Here is a 22,159-nt window from a genome sequence, read left to right as displayed (position 1 = left end):
AAGGAAGGAAGGAAGGAAGGAAGGAAGGAAGGAAGGGAGGGAGGGAGGGAGGGAGGAAAAAATGAAAGAAAGAAAGGAAGGAAGGGAGAGAGGGAGGGAGGGAGGAAAGGAAAGAAAGGAAAGAAAAGAAAGATTTGTATCAGATAGAATCTTAAGGAACTCCCTGTAGAAGATCTCATCAGGACTGTCAAGTCACCATGAGTAACTAATGTTTATTGTTAAATGATTTACCATCAGAAACTGAACAAGGAGCTAAATTAGTATGTTCCAATGTGTAGAGTTCTACTGGGCTTGGCTCATGTGGGGTTTCAAGGTTTCAGGCCGATCATCTGTCCTTGAAACTTGTGATCCTCAGCTGGATTCTCCCCCTTGGATTCAAGTTTCCGGTCTCAAGATGACACGCTTTATTGAGCACTTTTCCCAACTGCCCATCACCAGAGCAATGAACTGGACTATGAATTTAGATTACTGAAACAATCTCCAGGATGACAATATGTGCCCCACTGGATGTAATGTACCTTAAAGGAAAAGCAAAGAAAAACCTTGTTTCATTTTAGAGGCTGCAGTCCTTTAAAGATTGCAAGCAGAAACAAGTTAGTGCGTCTAGACTCGGGTCAGTCAGTTTGCTGAATCTCACGTACAATGGTGAACAACTTCTAGAGAAGGTTGCCAGGAAGCAAACAGAAAGGGGAGGAGGAAGTCCAGGGTCCCAATATCCTCTTCAAGGGCACGTGAGGATCTTCTAAACTTCTTTCATTAGGCCTCATTTACCACTTCAACAGCACCACAGGCTGGGGAATTAAGCATTCAGCACATGTGTCTTTGAGGGTCAGTTTAAATCCAAACTATAGCACTTAGATGAAAATAAAAAGAACTGACCACATATTTTAAATAAGACTTTGGGTTGGAAACTGGCAGACCCGTTTTATAAACACTCAATAGCAAAACTACAGCAGCGCCTGAAAAGATTTAAAACAAGCCCAACCCCAAGCTTCATGTTTCTGCCAAACTGTGATTTTTCTGCGCCACCTTGTGGCCTGGACTCGATTGCTATGTGTGTCAGGTAAATCATTTCCCCTGGTCAAGCATGCCACTAAGCCGCATTGCGCAAATCGGCTTCCACAAAAAAATGCTGAGAAAATGGAGTCTGTCTTTGTTTGCAGGGATGAAAAGCGGCATTGCTCTTCCTCCAATTCCCTGCTTCATCATCTTTATTCTTTAATCTCACATCTCTTGCTCCACCCACCCCCTTCTCCTCGCGCCGTTTCCAGGCTGACCCCTCCCTCCTTGTGGCCTCACGACTCAGCCGCACTCAGTGCCCAGCAGATTCCAGCCTCGGTCGCCCTCGCGGTCCTCCCTCGGGGTTCCCTCCTTGCCTGCTTCGGGGGGCCCCCTCCTTCCCAGTCCTACAACTAGGCTCCGCCCCTCACGCTGGCAGCCAATGGAGATCCGGCCGCTCCCCTCGCACCGCCCGCCTTGTCCCCAGTGTTTTAGGGCCCGGGAAGTGGGTCGGAACCCCTAACCCTACAGTGGGCAGTGGTGGGGACCCTCCGGGCAGCTGGCGGCCATGGACTCCCAGGGGCTGAAGGTGAGCAGGCGGCGCAGGGCGCGGGCAGGGCGAGGGGACACTGCGAAGTACCGGGTGGCACGGGCAGCTTACGGTGAGGGCCTGCGGCCTTGGCCAAGATGCCGCGCCCCCCCAGGATGATCCCGAGGCCCGGGGCTCAACTCCTTCCTTGCCGTTAACGGCCAGCCCCCAGTCTCAGCTTGTGTTAGCTTAGGACTTCTCCCGGGGAAGCCTGCTTAGTCTCCAGGTGTGGCTTTTAAGGACTTAGCCATCTAATGTCCTCTACCCTGCACTCACCTGTAAAGGAGCAGGAAAAGATAGGCAAGCGGTTAACAAAAGGCTTTTAAAAAGAGAAGGATTTAGTTTATGAAAATAGTCTTCTGATTGATGCACTCAGCGAATATTTCAAAAATTGTGAAAAACAAGGACATGGTTTGAAAGTACAAGAACTTTCCTTTTCAGATGATCACCCCCACCCCACCCCCATACCCCCATCCACTCTGGGGCTTATGGAGCGCTTTTTCCTGGCTGACTCCCGGAAGTTTGAGCTAGCTGAACAGACTCCTGAACATGAGGTTTCCTCACTCAAATTCCAATACTGGAAAAACCCTTAGTGCATTTGACAACCATTGGTTGAGTGCCTTCTGTGTGTTTTGCCCCGTTTTCTAAGTACTTATGATACAGCAATAAAGGCGCCTGGTCTTGCAACTTTCACTTGACTTATGAGGGCAGAACCGACAACTTTTAAATACATGGATGTCATATGAACTGCTCCTTGTAGACAGAGGAAAATGGGCACTGACAGGGAAGCCTGAAAGGTCCCCCCCCCCGCCCCTTTTCATAATGAATTTCTACATTACCTTTTCAAGTTTTCCCTCCAACTCTTTTACATTATTTTTTTAATTCCCAGGTTATCCAAATGAGTTCTGCAATAAAACCACTTTAGTGACAAAACTATTATTAAACTTCTCATCCCTTTGCCCAGGAGCAAGTCACATCCTTAAAGTGACACTGTTGACCCTGCCTTCTTCCCTTTCTGAATTGAACGGTCTAATATTCTACCTAGAGCAAGGTTCTCAAACGAGGAGTAGCAAACGCCCTCTACAAAGTCCCGGATGGAGCCTATTTTAGTATCTCTGTCCATCAGCCGTGTAGTTGGGAAGCAGCTCTGGCTGCACTTAAATGAGAGCGCATCCTCTTACACCAATAAATCTTCATGAGCTCTAAGATTGATCTGTGAAAGCTTTTCCCTGGTCCCCTTCTCCAACTATTTTTAACTCACTGCCCATACAAAACCAAGTGGGAAGGAAGCTCGACATATTTTGGACCTACCCTACCATTGGACCTATCACTCTGGTTTCCTACCCTATTGTAGAATAAGGGCGGGGCTTTAGCCCCACCCATCCCAGGTACCACACTTTTTTTTTAATGTTTTTCTTTTTTTGGATTTTTTTAAATTTACATTTTAAATGTTATTCCCTTTCCTGGCTTCCCAGACATAAGCCCCCTATCCCATCCCCCCCCTTCTTCTATAAGGGTACTCCCCTCCCCAACCACCCCTCTTCTCACCCCTGACATTCCCCTACACTGGGGAGTCCAGCCTTGACAGGACCAAGGGCTTCTCCTTCCATTGGTGCCCAACAAGGCCATCCTCTGCTACATATGCAGCTGGAGCCATGGATCTGTCCATGTTTAGTCTTTGGGTAGCAGTTTAGTCCCTGGGAGCTCTGGTTGGTTGGCATTATTGTTATTATGGGGTTGCAAGCCCCCTCAGCTCTTTCAATCCTTTCTCTAATTCCTCCAATGGGGATCCTGTTCTCAGTTCAATGGTTTGCTGCTAACATTCACCTCTGTATTTGTCATGCTCTGGCTGTGCCTTTCAGAAGACAGCTATATCTGGCTCCTGTCAGCATGCACTTCTTAGTTTCACAATCTTATCTAGTTTTGGTGGCTGTATGTATGTGGTACCACACTCTTATCTCCATGTTGCTCTTCTTCTGCCTTATACTCTCCTAGGCCTTTCTCAAAAGTAATCTAAGAGAAACACAGTGTTCTATGTGGAGGAGACAGAGTAATGGGTTTATAATGAAAGAATCAATTCTAACATCCTCTAGAGGAGTGGGTTCCCTGGTCACCCACCATTACCAAGCTGTGTATAGTATTCTGTAGTCCCCAAAACAAAATATTACCCCACCCCACATTCATTACAGCATTGTGGCCCAGCTGGTGTTCAGATTACAATTCACCTGAAAGTTCAAGAATTTCCCATGGCAGTAACCACTCTTACTAACATTTCCAAGCACCATATTTATAGATTCATAGTATAATACAGTACAGTACAGAGACTCTCAGTATCTTACCCAGTACCTAGTACTAGAAAGCAGACAGTCCCAAAACGTTTGCTAGACGGCTGAGCATGGGAATACAAGACTACCCCCAGCATGCTGGAAAAACGGGCAGGAGGAGAGCAAGTTTAAGCCAGCCTGAGCTATATTATGAGATCCTACCTCAGAAATCGAAGGAAGGTTGGTTGTTAGACTAAATGATCTGACTTGAACCACAAGAGTACCAGTGGGTATGGAGAGTATTATGAAATCCAGACAAATGGATGCACTTAAAGACTTCCTTGATTGGCAGGGCTGGGTATATGAGAAGGGAGGGTCATGGTTGGTTTGGTGGTTTAGGCAGGAGATGGCAAAGTAGGAACACAGAGCTGAGGAGACTAGGACATTCACAGCCTTATCAAGAACCTCACAACCACCTCTATGTTTGCTCTCCTAACTGTAGCCTCTACATGAGCAAAGGTGTCACATAGATGAAGACTTCAGGTCTTGTCTTTGTACCTTTAAATCCATGTCCTCTCTGTGACACCCACCACTGCCTTTCAGAGCTGTGGTCTGTGAATCATTTTTCATGCAGCACAGAAGTCAAGGAGGATAGCATTGTGGGATAAATAAGTAAGTTCGTTTTGATCCTGGAGCATGAGGAAGTTGGGAAAAAAAATCAAACTGCACTTTGCTGAGCTATGTTGCGGTTGTCTGCCATTTGGAATATGGGTCACTGTCTCCAGAAATGAGGTGGAGAACAAGTGTGAAGCAGAACCCACAAGAGGGGAGCAGAGCAGAGGTTCTAGAGAATATTGCATGACTGAGCTCTAGGAAAGGCAAGGTGTAGCCCTGCAGAATCCAGACTGTAAAAGAGCTGTCTGTGTGCACCTATGTCCTTTCTGTCTCTCACTCATGTGGTCCTAATGCAGGCGGACAGTGTCACAGGATTCCTCACCTTTGTTTGTGAAGTAAGGAAGCCCCGTAGTTACAGTGATGGTGAGAGTGTGGCTTCCCTCTTTGAGTAGGTCAGCAGCTGAATCTTAGATGCATTTTCAAGAAAAGTAGACCCAATTTGTCACAGCTTGTGTCCTGGCTATGACAACTTGACACACCCAGGGTCATTTGAGAATAAGATACTTCAGTTGAAAATATGCCACCATTAGATTGCCTGTAGTCAAGTATCCAAGGAACTTTCCTGGTTGATGCTGGAGGGCCCTTCTCATTGTAGGTGATGGTGGTTCTCTGTGATATAAGAAAACAGTCTGAGCAAGCCAGTAAACCACACTCCTCTATGTCCCTCTGACTTCTCTGCACCACAAACTAAGATGAAGCGAACCCTATCCTTCCTGAGTTGCTTTTGATCATTGTGTTTTATTAGGGCAAGACATCAAGGACTCATTCTGGAAATAGGAACTGAAGCAGTCTTAGTTACTTGTGTATTCTGGGAAGAGACACCATGACCAAAGCAACTTAAAGAAGTGTTTATTGGAGACTTGCTTACAGTGTCCAAGGGTTAGAGTTCAAGACCATCATGGCCATGGGTCTGACAGTAGCTGAGAGGTTACATCCTAAGCCGCAAGCAGTAGGGAAGGAGGGAGGGACGGAGAGACAGAGATAGTGAGAAAGAGAAAGATAGAGACAGGCAGAGAGACAAAGATAAGGCCTACTTTGGATGTTTGAACCATCAAAGCCTCCAGACACACCTCCTCTAACAAGACCAAACCTTTCAATCCTTCCAAAACAGTTTCAGTGACTAGAGATCAAGCATTCAAATATACGAGCCTAAGGATTTTCTCATTCAACCTACCACAGTGGAGGAATACTGCTTATTGCTTACTGATTTGCTTTTCATGGCTAACTCAGATTGTATGTATGTGTGTATGTATGTGTGTATGTATTCATATATGTGAATATTTTTCATGACTACCTGCTGCTCAGTGGTGCCCAGAGTGGGCTGGAGCCCCCCACATCAATCATTAGTCAAGAAAATGCCTCAGAGGCTTGCCTTTAGGCTAATCTAAGGATTTCATCAATCAAGGTTCCTTCTTCCCAGGTGACTCTCGTCTTCGTCAAGTTGACAGAGCCAAACCAAATTTTTAAAAGTAGCAAACTAACCAGCTCTAGTCTCTTCATTTTCTTGGTCCACAGTTTTGTTTTGGTTTTTTTGTTTGTTTGTTTGTTTGTTTTTTGTTGTTGTTTGTTTGTTTTCTTTTTCTTTTTTTCTAAAATCTTCAAAGAAGATAAAGCCAAAGAAGGTAAAATGTAAACGTAGTCTGACTCCAATATTGTTGAAAAGAACTAATTATAGGGAACAAAAGAAAATTACACCGAAAAAGAGAAACACTGACTTTTGAATAATTCCATGGTCACTCAGTCTCATCCTTACTATTGAGTGCCCAGGGTTAAAGACATTTTAAAGAGCAGAGAAGAAACTATATTAAGTTCTGGATTATCCAAGTTTGATGTCTTCTTCTGAATATTAACCTGCCTGTTAACCATTAGTCATTATTTCCTTGTAGACACTGATCAATTACTATTGTCAAGAGAGATACTATCACCATGTGCTCCTTGTGGCCAGTGAAGGGATGAAGAAGTATAGCAGTGACCCAGTCTTCCGATTTTACCATGCCTACGGCACACTAATGGAGGGTACGTGCTGATCATCAGATGTCTTCCCTATGCTCTGAATCCTAGCTTAAACTAAGTATACTAATTGTTTTTCAAACCCCAATCTTGATTTCCAGGTAAAGCTCAAGAAGCCCTTCGGGAGTTTGAGGCCATTAAAAATAAACAAGACGTGTCACTGTGTTCCCTGATGGCGCTGATGTATGTCCATAAAATGAGCCCCAATCCAGGTACAGCATTTAAGTATAGCATTGAGATAGATTCCATGTTCCGCTTACTGCGACTTAATGATTTTTAGTTTTCTATCCATGGTGCTATATATGTAATGTTTTATCTTCCTGGCCAGAGTATAAATTCATCCGTTTCATGCTGCTTTTATGCATCCTATGACAGTTATTTCAATGGTGCATAGCAATGGTCTGAGTTAACAGAGTTGACTGTGTAAATGTTAGCAACTGTTTCACAAAGCAATGAAAGGACAACTAAAGAAGAGTGACACACACAGACTGTGCAAATGTGTAGCAATGTGCAGTTTCTCTCCTTAGACAACGTAGTAAGCTTCATGAGGACTTTGATAGTTCCCATTGTTCATAGCTCCTGAAAAATGTTCAGTAAATTTTCATTGTGTCGTACTTGAGACATGTGGCTATATTATGGAAGTAACATGATTTTCATTGTAGAGTAGTTGGGACGTATGGCTTTATTATGGAGAGAACATTATTCTTGGTAGTATTTGAGATGTAAGACTATATTATGGAAGGAACTCTGTTCTTTATAGTAGTTGGGATTCATGGCTATCATGGGGATGGAATGTTACTTAGGTAGGAGTTGGGACATGTGGATATATTGTGGAAGGAATGGTCTTTAAAGTTGAGTTGCATTGTGTTAGCAAGTAATATAAGGTATGACTGAGAAGAGAAGAGAATCCAAGCTATAAGTAACTTAAAACTATACGTGTATGTCCAGTAACAATTAATAGCACTGTAAGTATTTTAAATAATTAAATAAGCTGCATGTCATAGAATGAGCTTTTAAATATTGGAAACACTTTTATCTTTAAAAAATTATCACATGCCTCTTTCATGCCAAGCACACATACACAGATAAAAATAAAAAAAAAAAAAAACACTGTTTGACAAGTAACCAGTTATGTACCTTCTGTTAGGACTGTGCTAAATACATTTCCAGGATACAAAGGAGTTATAGTGAGTGACCCACACATCCGTGCTTCAGAATTGGATTGTAGAATTGGGTAGACTGAGATCTAGTCCTGACACTGACCCTAGCATTTGTATCATTTTAGAATATTACTGGGTTTTTAAATATACATTTGATTAACAAAAATAATTGCCTTTCTTAGGAATGACATAAACTGCCCAGCTAGTACATGACTAAGTGTGCCTTTGGAATCTGAAAGGTGGATACTCTGATTGTATACCAGACTCTTTTATTTCTTTTTTCATTTACTTAAATATAACTTTTTAAACTTAAACTTAAATTTAAAAGATCATAATTATCTGTCTGTAGGTCAGGTGAGGGGCTTACACACACCATGGCATGTTCAACTCTTGCCTCCTCCACTGTTTGAGGCAGAGTTTCCTATGTTTCTGCCACAATAGGAATTCGAGGTTATCTGATCCACAAGTTTCCACATGATTTTGCTTGTCCATGTCTTGGTTTTCTGTTACTGTGACAAAACGCCGTCACCAAAAGCAACCTGGAGAGAAAATGGTTCGTTTCATCTTACAGATTGTAGTCCATCATCCAAAGAAGTCCTGGCACAAACTCAGGGAGAAATTGATGCGGACGCCATGATGGAGTGCTGCTTACTGTCTTGCTCCTCGTGGACTGTTCGGTCTGCTCTTTTCATGGCCTTGGGTGCCACCACCCACAATGGGCTGCACCCCATCCAATCCCATACCAATCGTTGATCAAGAAAATATCCCTCAGACTTTCCTTCAGGCAATCTGATGAGGGCAATTTCTCAATTAAGTTTTCTTCCTAAATGACTCTAGCTAGGGTCAAGTTGACATAAAAACTAGCCAAGGATCCCTTGTCAACCCGACACTTAAAAGCATCATTCTTGAACTAGAACCTTTTTTTCTTGTTTGTCCCAAAAATGATATGCTAATATTGCTAATGTTATCACAATGCAAAAACATTCCAACTTCTAAAAGTTCCTTAGATTTTAAACATGTAAACAGTTTAAAAGTTCAGTCTCTTCAAAATACTCAAGGACTTAAAATATTAAAGGTCTGAAAAATTCCACAATCTATCAAATTCAAGTGTCTCTCTAGAATGCTAAAGTTACTTTTAAATATCCAAGGTCTCATAACTATGGGTTCCTATAAGCTTAAAAAACAAGTTAATCACTTTCTTACTTCAAGAGGGAACAACCAAACTTCAGCAGTATATATGATGAGTGTCAGTGTCTGAGATCACTCATGACTCATGCTTTTCTGGGCTTCTCTGCCTCCGCTATTTCACAGCACATATACCTTGTCTCATAGGCTCAGCCCAGTTTCATTCATCCCTGCTGCTGTTCTTGATTGTCATCCTATGCCATTAGCATCTCCAAAATGCTGGGATCTTCAGTAAAACTAAGCCATACCTTCACTAGTAGCTTTCCAGGGCTCTCTTCAAGGACTCCAAACTGGCCACCTGGTGGCAAGCCTCAGTTTCTCCCTATGATGCTTTTATACCTTCAAAACCATTAAGACCTGGGAGACTGTTACATAGTACCAAGTTTATCTGTCTCCTTTGGACCACAGATTTCTGTGTGCTGCTAATGCCAAGGAAACCCTTCCTAGAAGATCTAGCATCTTGCTCCAGTGATGCTGGACTCTTCTAACTTAATCATCATCAATTTGCCAGGTCCAGCTTCTCAGCAGTGATTGTCCCAGTAAGTTGAAAGTTTAACTTCACTGGTGCTTGGCTACTGTCAGTCGTGTCTGATTTTTAGCCCCTGCTGACTAGAACCACAGATTCTCCATTTGAAATATCAAGCTGCCTTGGTAGAATCTTTGAGGGACTCTCTAACTTCCTTCGAGTTCACAAGTGAGGCCTCAGTCGTCTGTCCTGCTCTCAGCATTAGCGTCTATATTACCATAGAACAGCCCACCGAGCTCTGAGCACTCAGTGGCTTTTCCAAAGTTCGAAAGGCTTTGCACAGTACTCGCCAAAACACCATGATCAGGTCTGTCACTGCAATACCTCATGACCTGGTGTCAATTTCTGTTATAGGTAGGGTTTTCATTGCTGTGACAAAACACTATTTTGCAAAGCACTTTGGGAGAAAAAGGGTTTATTGCGCCTTATACTTTGTAGTCCATTATCCAGGAAAATCACGGCAGGAACCAAGAGACAGGAACAGATCCAGAGACCATGGTATTAGGGCAGAAGGGTGGAGAGGGTGATTGCTCCTCATGGCTTGCTCAGCCTGTTTTATTAAGAGTATATAGGACCACCAACCCAGAGCTGGCATCAGACAGTTAGCTTGGCCCTCCTGTATCAATGATTAATGAAGAAAATGGCCCAGGGCTCATCTTGTAGGGTCATTTTGTCAATTGAGTTTCCCAAATGACGGTAGTTTAATGTTAAGTTGACATAGAACACAGCAGCAAAGTCTGTCTCACATCTTGCTGCAGGAGAACTGAGGTTACATATGCCCGCCACCAAGTCTAGCCTTCCACGGGTCTGGTAAGGTTAGGCATGCAGGGCACCACATCACCCCTTTGACATGAGTTTGCAGATCAAATCCCTGATACCAAGCTTATGCTGGAAATCCTTTTACACACTGAGCCACCTTAGCCAGCCCAATTTTTCATGTACTTTTTAAATTCTAATATGCTACTCGATCCAGTTATTAAACAATTTGTATAAGGGACAAGTTGAGTGTATGGATCTGCTTTTCAACTCTACTTAATGACATGTACATGTTTTTTCTGAAGGAAACTTAATAAGCCGATTTAAAAGGGTTAGTTTTTAAAACCAACAAACTCATTAATTTTGTATTTCTATTGGACTCACTTGGTTAAATAAGACATTAGTAAGGTTCCTTTTTTAATTCATTTTTAAATGAACAGCAATACTGTCAGTATCTAGATGGCATGCGCAGCGTGTTCTGTTTGTAATACTGCTGTCCTTGAAAGAATAAATGACCTCCACACGTGGTTAGGAATCTGACCTACCATACACACCATCTAGGATTTAATTTTGTTTTAGGTTTAATATTATTTTCCTTCCTCAGATAGAGAAGCTATCCTGGAATTAGATACCAAAATGAAGGAGCAACGTAAGGAAGCCGGACGCAAAGCCTTGTACCATGCAGGCCTGTTTCTGTGGCACATTGGTCGCCATGATAAGGCGAGAGAATATATTGACAGAATGTCAAAAATGCCACATGATAGCAATGAGGTGACCAGTTTTCTTATTTAATACGAATGTTGAAGGAATCCTGTGCTGTATGTAGTAGCATCCTTTGTTTAACTTGCAAATATCTTCACTACTTTTGAAATATCAGTAATGTGGTCAGGCTAAGGCTTTGAGTTGCTGCTCTAATAGCTGTGGATGAGATACTGTGTCCTGTATTCTTCTTTCCTTTCTGTCCTCTCCTTCCTCCTCACTCCCTCCCCTCTCGTTGCCCCCACATCTGTACCATCCGTATTTGAAGCATAAAGACAGTGCAGGCCTTATTTTCTTGGTGAATCATCTTGGAGCACATGACTTACATTCTGAGAACTTGAAGGGCTGTGAGGAGATGTGATTAAAGTGCTCAGGGAGACATTCGTTACTTGCTTATTCTGTTTGAACCATTCCTCCGAGAAAGGCTCTATCTGCAAGGTTAAGTGGGTGATTGAGAGAAAATGTTTAGAAAGCCTTCCATCTAAAACCAACAGCAAACCCTCCAATTCCTGCCCCCACAAGGCATTCATTTTCACCAGCAAACATGGAAGGAGGCTTTTCACCTCCTGCTTTCTGCCACCTTGAGAGCCTACCTTTGATGAAACATGAGGTAAACGATCGTAAACTGTAAGCGAAAATGGTAAAAAGAAACTGTGGAGAGATAGAAGGATATGATTGCCAGGTAAGAATATCTGTAGATGATTGGATAGACATTGAGAAATCTTTGAAGGCTTTAAATAATGGAAGGCTTTAAATAATCTTTATTACAGCACAGATCAAGAAGATTATTTTAATAGTTTATAGACTGAATTGATTCAGACAGAAACTAAAATTTGGAGAAAATAATATATTCTGGCAGAAGATATTGAGACTAGAGGACTACAAATCAAAACTGTTAACAGCCCACCAGGATTTGCCAGCTGATCCACATGGAGAGAGATGTCATGTTTGTCTTTACTGTGGTTCAATTGTTGGCAAAACAGAATAGCTTGTGAATGTCAGGAAAAGGAAAGAAGCTTAATATTCTAAGGTTTAGAAGGTTCCAGGGCTGGAACTATATATTGTCAATTACTCCACAGAAATATCTTTGGAGCCCATTCAGATTGTAAAGTGGTCTCCTTAGTTGATGGGAAGCTGGTTGAGAATCTGACCCATATTTTCAGGTGACTATTCAGGGAGGCAAGAATAACCTCTTTAAATGCCTGTAAGTTAATCTTAAAATCATTGCTAGAACATATCCCATTTCTTTTCTTTTTTTTTCTTCTTGTTTACTCATCTCTCAGACCATATTCCATTTCTTATATGACATTAAGAACAAAATATCTTCTTTGAAATCCTACAAACCTTCCAATCCATTAGACGCATCCATGATTTCAGTTTCTAATTTCCCAGGAATTTATCTAATTCACTAGATAACTTGTGAAGATCACTGTGCATTACCTTGGTCTTTATCCTGGGCGAAGTAAGGCGTCATCTCAGTTCCTGCCCTAGTTCACTGAAAGAACTACTCAAAGAGAGGCCACACATGCTCAGAGTGAGCCTCGTGTTGACAGATTTCTTGCTATTCATTTGACTCCAGTACGATCTTTCTTTACCAGGGACCGATTTTGAAAGCATGGCTTGATATTACAAGAGGGAAGGAACCTTATGCTAAAAAAGCCCTACGGTATTTTGAGGAGGGATTACAAGATGGAAACGATATTTTTGCTCTGCTGGGTAAGGTGAGTTGAGTCCAAGTGAAGAAATTATGTCTGAAGACTTAAAGAACACCTGAAATGTAATAAAACTTAGTAGATCACAAAAGACTGTATTTGCGGTCCTGTTGTCAGCTGACAGAGGGACTTGCGTCTGTGAGGGACACAGCTAGAGAAGTGACTTCTCTACCGAAGGGCCTGAGTTCCGGAATGATGTTATGTCTGAGGCGATTGGTCCTTGAGTTCGTTGCTGCAGTGTTGTCCCTGCATCTGTTATGTGTGAGGGATCACTGGAGAAGAAGCAGGACATGGAAAAGGTGAACACGTCATGTCCTGGAGCTTCTCTTCTGTTAGAGAGATGAACAGTGAGGAAGTCGGTAAGTTAATTACCTACTGTATAACTGGACCAGGTCATAAGCCCAGTAAAAAGTGAAGCTGGGATAGGAGACAGGAGGAGGGGCATGAACTTGCAGTTGGAGATGACGTAGTCGGTACATTTGACTTCTGAACATAGACTTATAGACGAGGAGGGTACAGCCTTGATAGCATGGTGGGGAAACATTAACAGTGAGGGGTGACAGATTCAGATACCTCAAGGCACGTTAAGGGCATAGCCAGCAATCCATGTCAGGAGGATGAGTGTGGGAAGTTAAAGGTCAGAGGAAAGGGACGTGTGGAGCCATGGTCAGAGATGACAAGGAGAGGTGGACCTAAAGGTAGCTGGTGCAAAGCTTGAACAGGTAAGTTGTATTATCGGACTTGCATTTTGAGAATACACAATTGACAATCTTAAAAACTCTCTGTTGAGTTGTATTATTTAAGTTACACACTTGCATCTGTCTGCACTAATATCTTCTGAACACGTTTCAAAATTAATCAGTGGGCTACAGTGAGGTAGCTCAGAGCCTGCCACAGAGCCCAGCAACCAGAGTTAATTTCCACAATGTACACGGTGGCAAGAGAGAACCCAGAAAACTCCTGGGAGCTGTCCTCCCACCTCTGTGTGCCTCACAGACACCTGCAGACTCACCAGCAGGCACACACACATGATGAGTGAATGAAGGTGCAATAAAGGATTGGAACTGGTGAGATGGGTTAGTGTGTAAAAGGCACTCTGAAACATAAGGATGCAACATCTGTGACTTACACACACACACATACCACACCACACACACACACCACACCACACCACACACACACACCACACACACACACCACACCACACACACACACACACCACACACACACACACACCACACCACACACACACACACACACACACCACACCACACACACCACACCACACACACACACACATACACACTACACACACCACACACATACACACACGCACACCACACCACACACACACACCACACACACACACCACACCACACCACACACACACACACCACACCACACACACACACCACACCACACCACACACACACACACCACACCACACACACACACACCACACCACACACACACACCACACCACACCACACACACACACACCACACACACACACCACACCACACACACACACACACACCACACCACACACACACACACCACACCACACACATACACACACCACACACGTACACACACCACACACATACACACATGCACACCACACCACACACACACACCAAACCACACCACACCACACACACACACACCACACACACACACCACACCACACACACACACACACACCACACCACACACACACATACCACACCACACACACACACATACACACACCACACACATACACACACCACACACATACACACACGCACACCACACCACACACACACACCAAACCACACCACACCACACACACACACCACACACACACACCACACCACACACACACACACCACACCACACACACACACATACACACACCACACACATACACACACCACACACATACACACACACACACCACACCACACACACACACCAAACCACACCACACACACCAAACCACACCACACCACACACACCAAACCACACCACACCACACACACACACGCACACATACACACACCACACACACACACGCACACCACACACACACCCCCACACGCACACACACACACACGCACACACAGTTTGATTCCAGCACTCTGGTAAGATGAGGGGTGGGGACAGGAGAATTACTCAGAAGCTTATAGGCAAACTACCCTGGTGTGCACAGTGGGGAGAGACAATAAGAAAGACTGTGCCTCAATCAGACAGAACTGACTCTTCTGATTTGTCTCTGAACTCCACACATGTGCTGTGGCCTCTGCATACCTGCGCTCAAACACCACCATAAGTCAAACTTAAAGAAAAAGTGTGTCATTGCCATTCTGAGAGCTGGAAAGATGACTCAGCATGTAAGACCTCTTGGTTCTATTCCCAGGACCATGTACCTCACCGTTTCCCACTGCCTGAGACTTCAACTCCAAGGCATCCAGTGCCCTTTTCTAGCTTCCAGGAGCAACACTGCTCATGTGATATACTCCCACAAAGACACACACATACACATAGTTTTAAAAAAATCTTCAAAATGCTTTTTTGTTATATATGCATGCAGTGCTGTGGACTAAGCAAGTGCTTTACAACTGAGCTATATCCCTAGTGCTTTTTAATTTTCTTAAAATATGAAAATTAATTAATTAATCCAGGCATGGTGGTAGACTCTTGTAATCTGAGCAACTGGAAGACAGAAATGGGCAGATCAAGACCAGTATAGGGTATGTCATGAGACTATCTAAATAATTAATTAAAAGGCTTATTTATGATAAAGAGGAAAAAGAGGCAATGACTACCATCTGTTTCTTGTTAGCATCGCCATGTGTGTCAGTTTCGAAGGGTGATGAGTTGGTTCAGACATCAGTCAGCCTGATTAGTATTCAGGGTGACTGGATTCCAGGCCTTCCTCATTGCCATGGTACAGGAGTCGGGCACTGTCAATTCTTCTTTTTTTTTTTTTTTTAATTTTTTTTTTCAGAGCTGGGGACCGAACCCAGGGCCTTGCGCTTGCTAGGCAAGCGCTCTACCACTGAGCTAAAACCCCAACCCTACTGTCAATTCTTCTTAATTGTCTTCCTGTACCCTGTTCTTTAAAGGATAGCGAATTTGTAACCTTCCAGGGTTAGGTAGTTTTAGGTGTTAATATGAAGGATTTTACACTTTTACCATGATGCTGATTGCTAATTATTGATTTAAATGACTTATCTAAGTTACTGTGGTATTATCTAGTTTATGTTGCTGTGACAAAGACACTGGAGACATTATAGACATAGTGACTTACACTTACAATCCCAGTACTTTGAAGGTCAGAGGACTGTCAGGAGGTCTAGGCTACATAGAAAGCTGTTTTAGAAGACACACCCTAACCCTAACCCCATGAAAGACAACTAAAACAAAGAAGTCTGAGACATGATGGTTTATAAGGGACAGAAATCTATTCTCAATTCTAATGGCCGGGACATGCAAAATCAAGGTACTAGCAAGTGTGATATCTGGTCAGGGCCCTGACTCTTCCAAAATGGCCCCTTGAACAGTCTTTCCTAATGGAGAAGTTCTGTTCCCCACAGGGTAGACTAAAAAGGTGGACACCATCACCATAGGCCGTTTACAGTGGCATTACATTTTCATGATGGGACTGTCACCAGCCAGGCTTCACCTCCCAGTAACTGTTGGTTTGGCAATTCGGTTTCAAGTTCAGTTTTGGAAGAGACAAAAAACTGAAGCTCTGGCATATCCATGGTCTTACTTTGTATGACAATAATTATGACATACTTTTCAATTGATTAAAAGAGCCACATTAATATTCCTACTCAGAATTAAGCGCAGGCTGGTTTAGTGTGACCTAAGATGCAGCTTTGTGTTCCTGTGGGAGGAACTAAGAAACCAGGGTATAGATAGTGACACTCAGCTCTCTCTGGCAGGGCTTCATTATTTTCAGTACTGCTCTGTAGGTAGATGAGAGAGAGAATGTGCACTAAAATTTATTCTTTCTTCTATTATTGTCAGTTATCTGGAAATTTATTTTACTTTGGCATAATGGATTTATTGGTGACTATACTTTTCTATAACTATATGTAAAAGAATATTTACATATTAAATATTGAGACAAATGTTAATTGTTAGTTGAAATATACTGAGGCAAAACAAAGATAATCTAGAAGAAAAAAATTTAAAAGTGGCAGATGGCTTGCTCCTGAGTCATCTTGTAGACCCCATGGATTGTCAATATACTGATTACACTTACAACTTATTTTCTCCTGGAAGAAACAAGACATACAATACACAGACACTGTAAAAAAAATATCTCCAGAAAGCATACTAACACTTGAGTAAGAAAAGTAACTATTACTACCTAACCGTCATAGGCAAAAGGTATCCTTTGTGTCAGTGAATAGAAGTTGCAAAATTCCTGCCTCCTTCTTAGGACCACCAAATCTCCTGCTAAATGAGTGAATTATTAGGTAATGACTCCTTTTTGGACACTGTGGGTTAATTTTTATTTCCCTTTATACTCCAACAGCTGGCCAATAACCACCATGGGTGTGCCTCTTTGTGATGTCTCTCTTTCAATTACTTCCTTAAGATAATTCCTAGAACTGAAGTGAGCTCATGGCAGTTGGTAGAACATTGACAAAACACAGTGTAACATTGACAAAACACAGTGTAACATTGACAAAACACAGTGTAACATTGACAAAACACAGTGTAACATTAACAAAACACAGTGTAACATTGACAAAACACAGTGTAACATTGACAAAACACAGTGTAACATTGACAAAACACAGTGTAACGTTTATAAAACTGCTTGAATTTCATATGCTACTTAAAAGTCTCCTAGAGAGACTTTATTCTCTAAAGGTAATTTTTCCGCCCTGATCAAACAACTCTTTTTTTTTTTCCTTTTACTTGTTTGATTTTTGAAACAGGGTCTTACTCTGTACTACATCCCAGGTTAGCCATGTAGAAGACAGGAGACAAACTAACTTTAAATGCTAGCCATCTTCCTGTCTTGGCTTCCTAATCCTTTGGCACAATATTTTAAGTTCTATCCTGTTAATAGGTTAATCAATACATTAACAGTCTCTTTCAGTGTAAAATTGCTGATATAACATAATTTTTCTGTGCTATTTTAAGGTGTGATTTTGATAAAAACTTTTTTTCTACACAAAATTATGTGCTCTTTGTGGAAAAAAAAATCATGAAATATTAAGCAGCAGTATTCTGCTGTAGCCCAGGCTAATCTGGAACTTACGCTGTAGCCTAGGCTGGCCTGAGAAGGCCTGATGTCCAGGGCCATGGTTTTGACATCATTTTTGTCTCCCATTAGGTACTGTGCCTTGAGATGCGACAGAATTATTCTGGAGCTCTGGAGACTGTGAGTCAGATAATTGTGAACTTCCCGAGCTTCCTTCCTGCTTTTGAGAAGAAAATGAAATTACAACTGGCTTTGCAGGATTGGGATCAGACGGTGGAGACGGCGCAAAGGTTATGTGGAAAATGATATCACATCCTCTTTGGATCTAGTTATACATGAGGAAAAAGAAAATCAGGTTTTGTTCAGTCCATTACCTGATTTATACAACATAAAACTTAATTTTTTCAAGTAATAAGAGTGGTTTTATTTTAAGCAACAGAGAATTGAAAAAGTACTTAAAACTGTATTGCTTTTTAAAACAGAGTTTGGGCTGGAGAGGGGACTTAGTGCTTAAAGTGCTTGCTGTCTAGCCTGAAGATTCTGACCTCCTCATTAAAGCTGCCTCAGTTATAATCCTCCTTTGTAGGAGCACAGACAGGGAGTTCCCAAAGCAAAAGCTACTGACTGACTGCCTCAGTGTGTAAGGTAAAGAGTGATTGGGGAAGACACAGGATGCCAGTTTTGGTCGTCCACATGAATGCGCACATGTACATGGGTAACAAACACATAGCAGCACACACATGCAATAACATACACATGTAAAACACCCTGAGTGTGTTGATTTGCATCAATATCTGAGTATCTATTTAGATACTCCGTAAAACAATAAGTTTCTCCACCATTGGGAAGTTAATATTGAAATGAAAGAAACCATATGTAACCAGCACAATTAACTTATGCAGTGTATTAAACACAGGTGCTGAGGAGGAAGAAAAGTGAAGTATGGTATGTTGGGGTGGGAAGTTACGAGGTGGCTGTGGAAGGCCTCACTGAAGAATAGCATTTGAGGAAAAACTTGAAGCATGGATGAAAATCATGCAGATACCCAAGGGAAGGTCTTACACAAGTAGGAGCCTACAGAGAGCCTGAGGCCATTGAAACTGTCATAGGGTAGAGCCTTTGAGAAGGCAGTGGGAAGGAAGGGGTGCTGAGCCAGGAAGGACCTCGTGCACCAGCGGAAGGGTTTGACATTTCTTCTGACACAAAGTTGTGTTATGTATAAAGGAGTATCGTGGTCTGAATTACATTTACTAGAGTCATTGTTGTTTTGAGAACTCTGCGTGGAGAAGGGAGTGGGGGTAAAATTTTGCATGCGCAGCCATATGAAAGAGGATTGCTGGTGAGGGAGCCAGGGCAGGGCTGTCACCCTTAAGGTGCTTTGAGAAATGACTGGACTTTCGATATGTTTTAGCTAGGAAGGCAGAGACTGCAGAAAGATGCAGACCCCAGGCCGCTTGGTCTGAACATCTTGAATGAAGTTATGAATGGCCTGTTGCAAAGTGCTCAGAGGGCCTGGCTGATGGGAAGGTGGTTAATACCCAAGAGGTAGACATCAGTACTCCCACTTTGCAGATGAACGAACGTAAGGTACAAACCTGTTAAATGTTTTATCCAACATTTATAGGTATTCAACTACCTATAGATTATTTGGGGGAACCTGTTTAACTCAAACTGAGCTATATCTTGTCAGACAGCAATTGGTGTGGAACAAACAACTACGCGTCTCAGAGTAAAACACTCTGCAGCGGTTTCTCATGTGCACATCAGTAATCTAAACTGGCTGATCTCAGGTGGGATTTGATTTGCTAGGTCTCTGCTTCAAGTTTTAGACCCCAGTAACCAGCGGTAACTGCACGGGTGAACTGTTTCTCTGGGAATAGGAAAGACACAAGAGCTGAGACAGAAACAGACTGCCTCTGCAGTGTAGGCTGAGGTCTTTGTCCTGCCTGTTTGAATGAGGACCCTGGGACCAGGGACCAAGGTGCATATTTTACATATCAAAGCAGACCTGGCCTCCAGTTTCTCTCAACATCCCTCAGTGGACTGCCCTTTCCTGACAGGCTCTTCCCTATTTACCTAAACAGTTTATGCTCCTCTACTTTTCTCTTCCTCCTCCGCTTCCCTTCCCCCTCCTTCTTATTTTCCTGCCCTTATTTCTCCACACATGCTTTTTCTCTCCTTCCCTTCTCCTTCCGCACCTTCTCTCTTCCCATGTTGACTTCCCTAGCCTAAGAGGAGACTCCCAATAAACCTGCCTATCTGTATTCTAATCTGACTCCAATTGGTTCATTTCAACAGTGAGTGGCAGAGAAAGTAAATATCACTGCCGTCATCCCTTTGGCGGAAGCAGGGAAAATAGCCCAGTCAGTAGTCACAGTGCCGTATAGCACTGTTTCTTCAGAGAACTGCACATTTGCACGGCAAAAGGAAGAAGGGAGAAAAAGTGAACCAGAAATTCATTGTTTCATATACGCCTGAGAGAATGCCTTGTACATGACCCCTTTTGAACAGTTACTTTTATTATGCCACTTAATAAAATTTGATAAGAATTAAAAAAAAAGAATTCTTATAGCATAGACTATGTCTTGCTAGACTTATGCCTATTTTTCTCCTGGTGATTAATAAATGATTTCAAATTTTCCAATTTGTATTTTATCACATAGGAATCTATTTTAAATTTCTGACTAAATCTGCATATGTAAATATTCCACTCGTTCTGGCATTCTTAGAATTTCTTTAACGAAAACCTTGAGGTAAATTCAACTTCTTCAATTTTCGCTTCTTCACTTGTTTTATTTATATGAAGGCTTCGCCTGCTTGTGTAACTGCGACACGTGCATGTGGTTCCCTCGGAGACCAGGTGGCAGTGTCAGCTCCCCTGGGCTGCTGGGGACTTGGAACTGGACCCAGGTCCTCTCCGGGAGCAGCAGGTGCTCGTAACCACTGAGCCATGTCTCCAGCTCCTGAAGTCAACGTTTAACACGCTGCTGTGTATCGGTAACTGATACTTTAAGTAGCAGTTCCACAGTATTAAATGAAGCAGTCCCAACTTCTAGTCCTACCTTAAAACATTAAAAGTTACATTGCAGATAACCTTCTAACTAATCATCTCCTGGTTTTCTGGATAAAACTACTTATTGGAGCAGTATAAGAGTCAAGCCTCCAAACTTTTAAGCCCTGCAACAACGACAACGACAATGACGACAACAACGACGACGACGACAGTTATTAACTGGCGTGTTTTCCTGCAGGTTGCTGCTTCAGGACGGCCACAATGTGGAGGCGCTGAGAATGCTGGCTTTATATTATCTGTGTAGGGAAGGGGACATAGAGAAGGTAAATTGTCCTGTGTGACAGAAGTCGCCCATGTCAAGATGATTTCATCACACACCATTATCAATGCATGTGAACATATTCTTTCGAAGCTTGAAGTTCTATCTCAGAATGTTTATTATAGCTTTTAATTGGTTGTTAGAACTATGTTACAAAGACTTTAGCATCTAGTAAAGCAAAAGTATGTAGGGAAACTTCTCTCAAATTAATAAGGGTATATGTATCTTTATATAACATGCTGACACATAGCACTGTGGTCTAGATATGAATATAAATATGCAAATAAGATTCACAGTCTGTTGGCCACTCAATTGAGTTTGTGTGAGCTAAATGAGCTTAGGACCAAGTCCTTGTAATAGTGTCCACCTGTTTCAGTGTTACTGCACACACTCACTGGACACTAGCAAAGGAGTAAAACTCTAATCTGTAGCCAATGGTGTTGTACAAGAGGTCTGTATGTCTAACTTGGCTAATGTAACAGTACCTAGCACGTACTTCAGTGGACAGTAGAAGAGTCTTAGTGGATCAAATCTTCTATGGACTTTTTGTTTATTAATTGGAGCTGGGACTACAGCTCAGTGGGAGAGAGGTTTGCCTAGTTTGTACCAGTCAAGCTGATTCTCAGCCCCGAAAGAAACAAACCAGAAACAACAACGATTATTTATACTAATGACTTTCAAGACTTTTCTGTTGTAGAAACCAGTTCAAATATGAACTAAGCTGTCTATAATAGTCCAAAGGAGCATAGAATGTTAGATTGTCACTCAAACAGCCTCTGTGGGTGACTTGATTATCTGAGAGGTCAATATATTCATTTGTTGAATAGCTATGACTATGTTTACCCATCCAGAAGCTTCTATTCAGTGATGAGTATTAACAAGAAATAATTATGTATAATTACTGGAGCTTTTTAAAAAGGCAAAACAGCTTTAGATTCCATTGGGGAATCTGGGGAAGTAATCAGTGTGCAGATTCTGCA

At 42.3% G+C, this 22,159-nt stretch overlaps 1 protein-coding gene across 1 annotated transcript in view; it reads left to right on the top strand.

Annotated features, from left to right (window-relative positions):
- The first annotated feature begins 1,469 nt into the window (after positions 1 to 1,469).
- The window catches only part of Ttc21b (tetratricopeptide repeat domain 21B), a 73,859-nt gene continuing 53,169 nt past the window's right edge, over positions 1,470 to 22,159 (top strand). The window contains 7 exon segments of the mRNA NM_001191737.2: positions 1,470 to 1,588; positions 6,414 to 6,543; positions 6,639 to 6,749; positions 10,769 to 10,935; positions 12,522 to 12,644; positions 17,980 to 18,137; positions 21,099 to 21,183. Coding sequence (NP_001178666.1) covers positions 1,568 to 1,588; positions 6,414 to 6,543; positions 6,639 to 6,749; positions 10,769 to 10,935; positions 12,522 to 12,644; positions 17,980 to 18,137; positions 21,099 to 21,183 — 795 coding nt within the window. The 5' untranslated portion in view covers positions 1,470 to 1,567.

Source organism: Rattus norvegicus, chromosome 3 (genome assembly GCF_021556685.1).
Source record: "Rattus norvegicus strain SHRSP/BbbUtx chromosome 3, alternate assembly SHRSP_T2T, whole genome shotgun sequence".
In the NCBI taxonomy this organism is placed as follows: Eukaryota; Metazoa; Chordata; class Mammalia; order Rodentia; family Muridae; genus Rattus; species Rattus norvegicus.
This window is presented reverse-complemented; position numbering and strand designations above follow the sequence as displayed.